The sequence below is a fragment of the Brachyistius frenatus genome, unplaced genomic scaffold, assembly GCF_029030835.1.
Source record: "Brachyistius frenatus isolate BFR_SWC_R1_liver_20210118 unplaced genomic scaffold, ASM2903083v1 Contig_38, whole genome shotgun sequence".
Lineage (NCBI taxonomy): Eukaryota > Metazoa > Chordata > Actinopteri > Embiotocidae > Brachyistius > Brachyistius frenatus.
In genome coordinates, this window is record NW_027210637.1 from 511,832 (window position 1) to 525,291 (window position 13,460).

At 40.2% G+C, this 13,460-nt stretch overlaps 1 protein-coding gene across 4 annotated transcripts in view; it reads right to left on the reverse strand.

Moving 5' to 3' along the window:
* The window catches only part of ldb2a (LIM domain binding 2a), a 95,966-nt gene that overhangs the window by 11,654 nt on the left and 70,852 nt on the right, over positions 1-13,460 (reverse strand). For all 4 annotated transcript variants that reach the window (XM_069701761.1, XM_069701760.1, XM_069701759.1 and 1 more), the window contains exons 5-7: positions 11,595-11,717; positions 6,169-6,252; positions 807-930 (exon numbers count right to left, since the gene is read on the reverse strand). In XM_069701761.1, the coding sequence (XP_069557862.1) occupies positions 807-930; positions 6,169-6,252; positions 11,595-11,717 (331 nt within the window). The remainder of the gene's footprint in view (positions 1-806; positions 931-6,168; positions 6,253-11,594; positions 11,718-13,460) is intronic.

A 13,460-nucleotide genomic window follows, 5' to 3' on the forward strand; every position in this document is an offset into this window, starting at 1 on the left:
TTTGATGAACGTGGTCGGCGCTGGGGAGACGCTGGCCGGGGAGCTGGATCTACTAGTTTGATTACACTCGGCACTCTTAATTAAAGTTACACAGGTCTGAGTCAAAGGCTTTTTGACTGGTGTTGGTTTTTAAAGACATCTCGTCACGCCTTGCTAAGCATTGCTGTAATTTGCAGCCACTCCAATGTGTCCAAAAGAGAGAAAAAAAATTCGGCTTACTCCCTCTCTCCCCGGCTTAAGACCGCGCAGCCAATTTAAGCCTGGTACTTTTCAGAAACCTACCCTGCAAACATCAATCATAGGAAGCTGAGAGGCACGTTCAGATTGGCAGAGGTTGAGATTCAAGAGGCAACCCTGAATTCTGATTAATTTCATATACCTGACAGGCAAAACATATTTAAGGGATTAAGACATATAATGGCAAATTTGGGAACATAAATGATGCAATGAAAAACACATTCGCAGTGAAAATACTCATATTCCTACACAGTGAGTGATGGGGTTGAATTAGAAGCTGTTTAAAAAGGAAAAAAAGGAAGAAAACTTAAATGCTCAGCAGAGGAAATGATTAGCTCACCGGATCCATAACATTTTCGAAAATTAAAATATCTCTGATGCAAACTTTATTTGCTTGTTGGGACTTAAACTATTTATTTTTCATTATTTTATTTTTTTGCCTGAACTTTTCAGAGACTTATCTGAAAATCTTTTGCTGAAAGAAGGTGTTTTTTTTCCCCCCCCAGATTTGTGGGAGCTCCGGGCTTCACTGAATAAACATAGTCCAGATGTGAGCAGTGGGTAGTTACCTGGTGGGGCTACCATTCTCTGCCATTTTTGGAATAGGCATGTCTTGAGACAGTCCCGGGGGCTGAGGTTGTAGGTCTTGTGCCTTGACATGAGCTCCTGCATGGGCTCCAGGATGACACACAACTGCAGACACAACAGGACAAAAAAAAAAACAAACACAGAAAAGAAAACAGATTAACTGATGAGCGAAAACGGTGTCTTCTTCACTGCTGCTCTTATCGAGGAAAAGCATGAACAACTTCCATAAAAAATGCTGAGTTTGTTGCTCAATTAATCACCCCCAGGAAGACTTTGAGTGATTAATTAGGCAGTAAATCAAGTTTTAATAGAAAAGTACCTTTAAAAAACAAGTTTATTGTCACAGGGTGCTTCAGAGAAGAAGCGGAGGAGGACAAGAGAGGGAGCGAGAGATGGGCAGGACGATACATTTTAATATGAGCCGCCTTTGTTGAGATGTTTACAACTCAGGGCAAAATGTGTGGAATACACACACACACACACACACACACACACACACACACACACACACACACACACACACACACACACACACACACACACACACACACACACACACACACACACACACACACACACACACACATTCGTCTGGCTGTTCCCTCTTTAGGTGCAGCTAACAAACAGATCTGCCCCTCGTTCCCACACTGCGCTCCAACAATGTTCTTCCACTTTAAAGACCTTAAGTACAATATTCAAAGTCTGGAGAAAAAAAACTGTAAATCTGTGGTGATCTGCAGTGAGAGGAACCAGGGGTCAGCTTGTCATCTTAAATACGTCAGGATTAGCGTATCCAGATAACATCTGGATAACATTACAAGCCCGGTTAGCCCGCCCCTTGTTCGGCACCAGCAACCATCCAGATGCTTGCTGGCCGAGCCGGAGAGCGGTCATTGGCCAGTCACGGGCCCCCGTTGGCGTTAAACCAATCAGAGGGAAACAGTGGGATCAAACTCCAGGCAGGGTGCCCGGCTCGTATCCTCTAACTAGATAAAACTGTTCTGGTTTTCTGCCTGACTTTTCTCTGTCTTGAGAAAATTGACCATTAAATCTTCAGCGACATCCTGTTTAGTAACAAATTAAAAAAAAATAACTTTTTTTTCCCGATAGCAAACCATATAATGTGATTTTTTTAATCATCAGCTTTTTTTGTTGTTGTTGCTTGTCATCCTTCCTCTCTGTCTTCCCCCATTTTGAGTTTCCTGTCTGCAGTCAACTTATAAATAAAAACGAAACAAGGTTAGCAAGTGAGATGCTTGTATAAGTACAGTAGCAGCAGCTCGATCGATTATTCAAATAGCTTTGAACGACCTACGTCTACAGCGAAGCAGAAAGTAGCTGCAAACTAACTTTGGGTGGGGGTCTTTGGGGGTGGACGTGCTGAGCAAGCATGTAACTCAATCACCGGGGCTTCAAATCTGTCTCCAATTAACTGTCAAATTTAGCTTCTTTAAGTAATGGAGACAAACTTACTTTGAACTGTAACTGTGACCACAAGCGTTTTAAACACTCCTAGTTTTTCCTGTGTCCCACTAACATCTGAAAAAGGCACCAATGATGTTGTTTAGGCATCAGGAGTTGTTGACTTTGGAAGCAGCTCTTTGTTTTTAACCTGTAACAGTCACAAATGCAGGTGTTGTGTGGGAAAGATTTCCTTGCTGTCGTTGCAATTTGCAGCCACGTGTTTCAGAGCACTTTTGCCTGGAAGAACTTGAGATTGTCTTTACAAAGTGAAACAGATGTTCCCCTTGAAACCAGCTGCAATTAGATATTTACAGTAATTTGTATCAGATTCTGGCCTGAAACATCCGACAAGCCGAACAAGTCCAGGTCGGCTCGGTCCAACGGTCTCAAGCAAGAAGTTCTACAAAGTAAATATTCCCTCCAGAACTTTGACGAGCATTTTCTGATCTCATGCCTGCATCCGACACCATTCGTCACCGTCTTCAGAAACAATTAAAATAGGAGCATTTTTCTTATTTGATACTAAGTTTTGGTTGAGTTTAGGCACAAAAACCGGTTGGTTTGGGTTGGAAAGAGCGTTTGGAGTTAAAATAACTTCATGGTTAAGGTTAGGAAACAATTGTGGCCGTGGTTAAAATGAACCAATGTTGGCTTTCAGCAGGAAATAGAAAACAAACAGCGGAGCTCTGTGTGAAAGTCTGACGTTGCGTCCACTGTTGGGGTTGTATAACCAACGACCACTGCTGTCGTCGGAGGGTTTTGTCACTTAAACAGAAACATATGTCCTCGACTCGTTCCGAGATCCGTCCGCCAATTCCCCTCAGACTAACATGCTAGAAACATACAAACAGTAAATGTGCCACCCGTCGCCTCGTGTACAGTCTGGTTAACAAGGCGAGCCGTGTCCCAATCAGAGTGTCACATAAGGTCAGAGCTGCTGCGGTGAAAGTAGGCACAAGGTTTTACTAGGTTGCCCAAGGGCACTCTGACAGTCATTACCGGGAGAAAGGAGACTGTTAATCATTCACTGCATGCTCAAATGATCTCATCTGACCTTCAGCATCCCACCACTCCTACTTTTTTCTAATGTCATTTCTAATCAACATGCTCGTCCCATCTTTCGGCCGTACTGTCCGGCAACTTGGAGATGAGAAGAAAAAACGTCTTTTTTTTGTTGTTTTACTTTGGAGGAGATGTGTATCGTGTGTGTGTTGTATCTACAGCTTTGTGCACAACAGCTTTTACACAAGTGGTCTGAAAAACACCAGGTATCGTCACGGAAATGTTTCAGCACGTTGGATATTCAAACCATCTACGTTCACTCGTCAGGGGTTTTGAATTAGTCATTCTAACGACCGTCGACTCGGCTGTTTACGCCAAATTACCCGACGTAAACTGCAGCCGCGTCTGCTGCTTTTTTCCCCTATGTTGTAGGACGGCAGTGTTTTAATGCCACGGCGCTCGAGGTAAAGTGAACATCCCTGTAGCAGACTAATCCCGTGTTCTCCTCTGATAGTTCCCTTCTGACACAGTAATATCCCTCCCCAGCTCAGCCAACAAGCCCTGGCTCTCAGCCTGAAAACAAGGGCTATTTTCAGGCTGAATAGTAGGAAGCCGGCAGCTCCAATACATGGAAAGGCTTAAATACTCCAAATGAAAAAAAAAAAGAAAAGAAGTGTGTGTGTGTGTGTGTGTGTGTGTGTGTGTGTGTGTGTGTGTGTGTGTGTGTGTGTGTGTGTGTGTGTGTGTGTGTGTGTGTTTGTGAGAATGGGAGAAAGGCCGGTTGTAACCTCTTATTCAGGAAACTGTCAGTCTCTTTTGGAGGGGCTGATAAACGCTGGGAAAGGCCTTTTTTCCAGAGACACATTATTACCAGTTTAATGTGAGGAAAGGGTGTATTTTACCTTGACGGATAACAGAGGGAGAAAATATAATTTGCGAAGTGTGTGACATGTTGAATAACAGTGACTGCACAGTAGTGGTTCCCAACCGGAAGATCAGGACCCCCAAAAGGGGTTGGAAGATGAATCTGAAGAAATTTTCAGATTATTATTCGTGCAGGAAGAAAATAAAAAAATATATTTTTTTAGGGTTTTCTGTTATCACTGCTTTGTTATTGTAAAAAAAAAAAAAAAAAAAAAAAAAAATTATAGTTTTACTTCTTCAGACCTCAGAAGAGAATCCAAATGAAAGTGTCTAATAACAGAAACTTGAAATCATACTTGAACTGTGAGCAGTTTAATCTATGCTTCGTATTAAGGATCAAAAATGAAAAGAAAAATTGGGAATCAAACACTGAATCTGTAACTGAGCCTTCAATTCTTACTTGAGTCTTCTTGACGTATTAAAACAGGCAATCTGGCAAATGAAAATGGAATAAATGATATAACATTACTTTCAAACTATTCGGTGGAGTTTATGATGTTTTCATTGTTGCTGAAATCAAAGAAAACCTCAAAATAATGTTAAATCCCCTCGTTAAGATGAATACTTTCTGCAACCTTTAAAATAAAACCACACTGTGCTCCGGTGGAGTCGGCCAACTCCTAATTTACCAGACGCACACGAGTTTGTGTGAAATACTTCAGGTTTTAGACCGCCGAGGCACCGCGAGTGAAGCTGCGACTGTTGAGACACAAACAGCTAAAGCTCTTCTGTTAAAACAAATATTGTTGGCAAACAGAAAAACGAGGCGTGATCATTGTTTTATTTGCCAAGCACTGACCATCTGAGTCACCGGGATGAGGAATGAACGGAAGCTAAACCTTTACTGTGTAATTACAGATACTTGAATTATGTGTTTTCTCCTTCAGCCACATTACAGTTTGCTTGTCTGTATAGAAAATCATTGTTATAGAAAAACAAAAACAGCCACGGTTGCTCCCTCTTCTCCCTCCATGTGTGTCTTTCTTCGCTCGGTTATTATAAGCAGTGGAGGTGCCGTTCCCTGATTCGCGCGCCATTTCACAATTATGAGTCTCAACAGGGAGCGTTCATTAATGTTATGCTAATTTTCTGTATCCAATTAATTCTTCCCTTCTCCTCGCCTCTCGCCTCTCTCCCGCTCGCTCTTGTTCTCCCATTTGGAAATCGTAGCTGTCAGTCAACTGTGGCGGCGAAAAAAAACACACACAAACAGAACCCTGTGAAATAATCACTAATGTATTCAGCCGGCTTATACCTCCTATTTCCGTGAATTATATTGCCGCGTTCAGGTATAAAGACATGTATATGCAGAGAGTAAAGACGAAATAAATGCTTTTTTTTGTTTTTGTTTTGATGCCACGCACTTTTGAAATTATACACTCAAGTTTCAAACGCCTGAGGAGTCATAAAACGTGTTCAGCACATAAATAACAGCAGAAGCTTTCAATTCCAGAGAAAAAAGTGGGTAAAAAAAAAAAAAAAAAGGTACATTTACAGTCGCAATGTGACAAAGAATGAACACGAGAGAGTCGAAAACAATGTCTGGGAATGAAACTCAAGTCAAACTTAAATAGTCAGACGCTCATTATACCTGCAAATGCAAAACTCGAAATAAAAACATCACAGATTTATTGCAGAGCATGTAATGTAATCATGCCAAAGACCACAATAAATACGGCAAAGCATGAATAATCTACATTATCTACAATCTTCCTGCTGTCTAGACATACGAGTTAGTTAGAAAAGGATGAGCAACATGAATTGCTGTGTTTAAAAATGGACACGAATTGTTCCTCGGTGTGCATTAAGTGTGGGATGAGAACAAAAAGCAAAGGCAGAATGACAGTCATAGACATTGTCAGACACACTCACACACACACACACACACGCACGCACGCACGCACGCACGCACGCACGCACGCACACACACACACACACACACAGAGTACTTACCCTGAGGTAGTTGAGGGTGAAGTTGGTCAAGCCCATGCGAGTGATGTTTTTGGACAGTTGTTCCAGCACCTGAGGGTCTTGTGCCTAAAGTCAGCAGCAAAGACATGAAAATAAAGGAAAAGTTATATGCATATATGTATATATATATTTATATATATATATAGACACACACATACACACACTTTTCTATATTTTTATGTTTGCATTCCGCTGAATACCACGAAACTAATTATCTACGACCAATTAGGCTAATTGTCGCTCATTGGTTATGCACAATCGACACTTTCACATCCTCCAGTCACAAATGAAGCTACTTAACATCGCTGCTGCAGTTGTGCCACGAACCTGAATAGAAGCAATATTTTTTGCTCTTTAATCTCACACTTCCTGTCAATTCATAAACTAATTTATCAATATTACTTTGTCATTTCATTTAAATTTCCACTCATTTGCATTTAAAAAAAAAAAATCTTTACTGGACTGGATGATGTTTGCTGAGTGGATGTATATGAAGCCTGAACAGCAGAGAAAATTAAATAAACAACGAGAAATTACAGAAAACTATAGTCAAAAATCTGCAGACGTAAGCTGACTCTCAATTTTATGCATCGTGCTTTCTGATTCTGTAAAGTGTAAACGGGTGTGAGAGGATGCGTTCAAGTTGCATTAAGCACACAAAAGATTAAAAACTGACCACCGTCCGAATCAATTCCCCAAAAAATATATCTAATTTGCAACACTGATTATAGAGTATGCGTAAGGAGTGAAGAATGCATCTTAAATAAGAACAAAGCAAGAAAAAAAACAAAAACATAAAGCCGAGATAGCAATTACAGGAAGGTTTCTGAAGACACGTGATTATTCACCGAGCTTGTTTGCTGCTCCTCGAATGAGCATTCAAATCATAAAAAAAAAAAAAAAAAATAAAAAAGCTTTAGGTATTGACAGAGCAAAACACAGCCCAGACCGAGCAGAAGCAGTGAGCACACTGGCATTCATACCGCCTCATGAAAAATGCATAACTCTATCTCCAGTCGCATCTGTGTGTGGAGAAAGTCAAGAGGGACGCGAGGGGAGTCCTTTTGTACCGTCAGCAGACCAACATGAGTGACAGGAGAATTGCACTAGTGTGCGTTATTGGCAGCCGGCGGATCACAATCGGAATTACTTTAGTCATCACGAAGAATTAGGCTGAACAAGCGCCGTACACCGATTTGTCTTGGCAGCACCGGCGCGGCCGCGTATCAACAATTTTGTGTCGTAAACGATGGCACATACGGCGCGGGGACGACGGAGACACTCAGTTCAAGAGGCCGGAGAAAATAACACAGCACAGACTGCAGGGGAACATATTCCGACTTTTAAAATGCGTGGCAGCCGCTCAAATATGAAAGTTTAAACACGGTCGGTGGGTATCGACGGCATATGCATCAAACTTAAAGCGAGAGAAGTCAGGAGGCCGTTCGGCAGCGGCGCAACCTTACTTACTAACTGCTTAACCTATAAAGCTTTATAGCACTTGAGGAAGAAATTTATGAGGGAAAATACTGCATTTTTAAACGTGCTGCATCTATTTAAATGATCACATTTTATAGTTAACGTGCAGATTAATATAAATGACGATCTTATAAAGTAACACAAGGTTACGTAACCCAGCCATATCTAATGCGGTTAGAATTAGCTACTGAGACGGCAAATGCGACGTCCACATTAACGTGTCAGTAATAATGATGAAATAACAACAGTCATTGGGGCAATTTTCTGGGCTAAACTGGTACTTTCAATGCATTTCAATTTGTACTTATAAAAAAACACACGCAATAGCGTATTCTTACATTGTTGTATTCCTATTTTTTTTTTACTTAAGTAAGGGCGAATGCTGCTATTAATGTGTGAAACGGTTGATATTGTTACTACAGTACGTTATTTTTCATGTTGTGTAGTTTTACCACTCTGAGAACAAGAGCCTTAACTTCTGGGACCACGAACTAGGGTTTGGACTTCATTTCCAATATATTGTGATTTCAAATTCTACTCAACTACAATTCACTCAAATTTATCAATTCATTACATATTCTACTTTTTAAGTAGTAAGTCGTTTGATAGCACAAACACTGGTTTCATACAAATATATTAATAGAAAGATGACAAAACAGCTGTTACTGTGCCTTCTTAATACATTATTTTTTTTTTGCCATTGTGCGGTTCTCACACTCTCAGAAAAAGGACACAAACTTCTTCTCCAGCGGTGTCAAGGACTCTGTAGAGTTTTGAGTTACTTTATTTCCATTATATTGAGACTTGAATTTCTTCTCTACTCCAATTCACGACAAGATAAATATTGTACTTTTTACTGCAGTATTTTGCAGGTAGAGCAGATGTTGTTTTAAAGAAAAACGCAGTGGTTTTACGAGAATATACTTCGAAAACAGATCCTCAGCCAGCTACGACAAGTCAAATGCGGTTTTATTTACCGATAATAATGCAGTAATATAACAAAACACTTTCATAGGATGAGTACATTTACTTGGACTAGACTAGATGTCCATTTTTCTGCACATCCTCCTGTACTTTAACTTCAGTATGATTATGACAGTGGGACTTGTAATAGAGTATTTTAACCGTGTTACGGTTACTTTTACTTTAGTAAAGGATCTGGATACTTCCACCACTGCTGTTTGTCCGTAATAAAGTTGAAACTAAACTTGATACAGCAACAGGTCTCTAAAGGGACTTCTGGCCGCCATGTTGGAAGAACAAGACCCGAGTGAAGATCTAATGCACCTGTCAATCATGCAAACAAATGCTCTCTGTAATGTCACTCCTAAAACTATCATCTATACAAACATATGGATAAAAAAAAAAAAAGAGTGAAAAACATGACAGTTTTGTAACTGACAGATGAGTTTCAGCATCTAGTGGTTGTTGCAGGAACTGCGGCTGTGATGGTTTTGCTTGTTTTTGACAGAAGAACTGAATGGACATTTGAAGTTTGTTCTTTTACGAAGCTGACTTTTTTTGGGGGAGGGGGGATCTTAATTGGAAAAATCTCTTTAAACTTTGCATACAAAGGTTGTTTGAATCCCGACCATTATTTGAATATTAGCCTTTATTGGAGAAATTATGGCAAATCAAAAGTGCTTTGATAGACATAAAAATGTAAACCTGTTCATCCAGTATTTTTTTTTTGCTCAATACACTTATTATACTTATACTATCTCTATATTCAGAATGTCCTGTGATGTTTTAGGTTTGTGTCACTTCATTTCACAGTGAACTCAAAGCTACTTTTCTTACAACGAGCACACCATGTTGTCGCTGACCTTATCCTTAGCCTTGTATTTCTACTTAACCAAAATAGCTTTGATACTTCCTCCATCCCTGATTTGACGAGTCAGTCAGTAACGTCTGAGATCAATTGCAGGCTCGTTCTTTTTTAAATTTTCTAAAAACTATATTAAGATCAAACTTTTTTTCTTTTCCAAACAGTTCCTCATGAGGAATGTTTAAAAAAAAAGAAAGAAAAGTGCAGCAGCGGTTCAGCTCACTTCAGAAAGTGGGCCCTTCCACTGGAGCTACATCTGTACTGGAATCTACACCTTCAACTCCCCTATTCTGACTCCCATGTGTCTAGATCTGCTTTCATTAGTCCAGACAGCGATCAAAAGAGCGAACTCACACACATATCACTGAAGATCTTGGCCAGGACCCACAATACCGCACAATATCCCACTCTCCAGGAATTAGAGTGAATACCCAGAGGGGCCAATTTATTGGGGAGCGAAATTCATATGAAGATTTGGCCAAAAAAGAAAAAAGGAAAAGAGGTTGGCTATGCAGGCTGCCTCTGACACACACCTTTAGCTACACGGGGGTATATAAGAAACTGCTGGAGGAATGAATCCTGTTTTATTCCTCAAGCAAATGAGGAGCTGCATATGCAGCATCTGTATTACATATCACTTGCTGACCAGAAAAACCCATGTTTTATTTTAATTTTCTTACCAAAGCCCTTTTCTAGACACGGGAATATAAAAATGTTTTTTTTTTACTTCATCTATGGCGCCTTTTGTCAGTGAGACTACTAGTGACTTTTACACGAAATGAGCCACGTACCCGTGTGATATTTGGTACTTTTTATATGTGTGAGGAGGCAGCGGCATCACGGCTGTAAAAACAGCAGGGATCTGAACAATAAAGGAAAAAAAAGTGTTCTTTCTTCTGTAAGGGGAAGCATCAATGATAGATTTTAAAACTAATTTTGACGATTAAGTCGTCATTAACGAAAAACATTTATGAGATAAAAACAACAAAAATCATGCTGTCTGTTGTTTAAGTCCAGCTGTGCACATGTACCTAATGGCAAGACTTTTAAAAGATCATAAAAGGCTTTTTTTTTTTTTTTTTTTTTTAGATATTAAGCTCAGAGTTGAAAGTACAAGGAAAGTATTTCCTGTTTGCTCAATGCAGTGAAGTATAAACTTATGACAGTCTCCCCTAACAACATAAAGTCTCAGCTTACAGTTTATCAGTTTTTTTTTTTTAAATTATTTTATTTCTACTCACAAAAGATGACAGTGGAGAAAATTATAACAGCGACCTTTACTTTCTCTTTGCGTATTTAACCTTGTGCTGCTGTACCCTTTGCATTAATCTGACGGTATTCAAATCAGACGTGTGCAATGCGAAGTGTTCCGCTGATGTTACCTTGTGAGATTCCCATCATGACTTTGACAAAAAGTGACCTCAGCGCTTATTAATACAAGTGAAAATTACCATCGCATTTACGTAAAGACGTGGGGCTTCAGAGTTGTTGTTTTTTTTTTTTTTTTTACAACCCTTGGGTACTTGAAAAGCACCGTTGTAAAGCTTTGCAGCCAGTCTGGATATATGTGCAATTTGTCTTTGTTTACTTACAAAATGTTGTCGTCCCCCCCCCCCCCCCCTCCCCCCGCTAACAGCAGTCATGTCTTGTACAGTTGTAGTTCAAACTCATTTGAAAACAGAAGACCTTCTGCTCGCTCCAGCTTCACTCCACAGCTCCAGTGACTAAATGTGTGTTACACTTAGAGGAATTAAGCAGATTATTCATTCGACCTTGTTTTTTTTTTTTTTTTTTTTTCCTCCCTCTCTCGCTCTCCTTTTTCAGACAAGGGCCCCATTTTTTTTTTTTCTTCTTTTTTTTATCCTCGGTGGCCTTTGATGTCTGCAAATAAATTGGTTTGCAAAAATCCCTCCAAACTGCTTTGTTGGCGTTTAAATTTCATATGCTCATGAATAGCTTCTAAAAAGTGTCTCAGCAGAGTGCAGAGACCCTCGTTAGTATTCAATAAGTGACACCTTAAATGGGCAGATATGGGGGGGTAGAGGGGGGGGCGACTTTTTGTGTGTGTGTGTGTGTCGCGTGTTAACGATGTCACACTCACGTGCATGGCCAGGATACTGCGGGGGATGAGCTCTCGGTACTGCCGGATGGTAAAGTGCCACGTCTTGATCCTCATCAGATCGTCGAAGGCAAACTCCAGTATCAAACGCCCCTCTGTACAAACCTGGACAAAGATCACATAGTCGGTGTTACTTTACATCGTTTTCTCTCCGCCTGCATCGCTTCCGGTAAAAAATAATAATAAATAAAACAAATTTAAGCGGCTGGCAGGCAACCGTCAGCTGATTTGGACGCAGACGAGACAGAAATCTGTGTTTATTGGTCCAGGCTTGATTTTGAACTAGAAAAACAACAACAACAACAACACTGGAAGTGTTTTGTGTCTGTTTTTTTTTTTGTTTTTTTTTTAATTCGTTCAAGGACTTTGTAGCGAGGAGCGAGCTATTATGCTCCTAATATTTACTCTGCTCGCTTCCCTCATTCAGAGCATCTGTCCTTGGGCCTCTCAACCATCCAGCTATTTCTGAAATGTGAAAATAAATGTAATCTGGAGAGGGGTGTGTTTACACCAGAGACAAAAGAACTTCAGGTCAGAGAGAGTTGCCAATTAGGAGGAGGCAGGGAGAGAGAGAGAGAGGGTGAGACAGAAAGAGACGGCGAGAGAGAGAGAGAGAGAGAGAGAGAGAGAGAGAGAGAGAGAAACATTGAGGGGAAAAAACATTTTTTCGCCCCCTTTAGCTGAATTCAACGCTTGCCGGGGCCCTCGCGCTTCTCCAGTATTTCGTTGCTGTGACAACCAGGCAAAGAGAGGAGAGAGAGAGAGAGAGAGAGAGAGGGGAAGAAGAAGAAGAAGAAGAAAAAAAAAAAAATCAGCTGATTAGTTGGCATGGCAACAGCAAAGATGTAATCCCACCAGACACACTCTAATCAATGCCCCCAGCGCAGATGGTCTCCTGAGGATCAACAAGAAAGAGGCTAGCGGCCATACTGCACCCCCACCCCCACCCTTCCACCCCCCACCCCCACCTCCCCTTCCTCAACCCACATCCTCCTCCTCCGCCCCCCTCCCCCCCCTTCCCACCCACCCACCTCTGTTGGTCACGTGCCAACACACAGTTTAAAAAAAAAAAAAAAAAAATAAAGAATAAATAGAAGCTCAACTGCTCCAAAAAAAAAAAAAAAAAAAACACAACCCTGAATGCAGAGCCGTTTCTCTGCTTGTTTGACTGAAAATGTAGATACTGTACAATGTTCTCACACTTTGTGCAACGGTGCATTTCCTGAGTTATTCAAGCAACGGAGATAACAATACGTACCAACGGAAAAAGTTTAGTTCTACAATCAAAGACCTCACAAAAAATGGTGACTCCTGCTATTCTGATCGGAACAAATATAAAATGTACACAGAAACATATACGACTATTGAATGTGGACAAAAAAAACACTTCACAACAATGCAACGACAAGTTGGCCTTGATTATACATTTCTATTGTTGTTGATGTTTGAAAAGCAGTGTGAGTAGCGGTAACATATCTTACACCGTTGTACAGTGCATCATATCATTTATATGACTACATTATTGCCCTATATCACTGTTGTACTATTATTATTGTATATTTATATTATATGCTCTATGATGGTATTATTTTCCATTTTTATTATATATTTCATCGTATTGTATCATCACTGTATGGTGTGAGTATATTACATATAAACATGCACCATATACTTGAATATATTATCATGTATACTGTATTTATTCCTCCCTATTTACACCTATTGTTTGCTGAGTTCTCATGTACATTATCTTGCTTACTTTTTCCAATATGTATTTTTTATTTATCTGATTCAAATAGTTCTTACTTCTTGGTCTCAGTGCTGCGGTGAATTTCAGCCTCAAAGTTT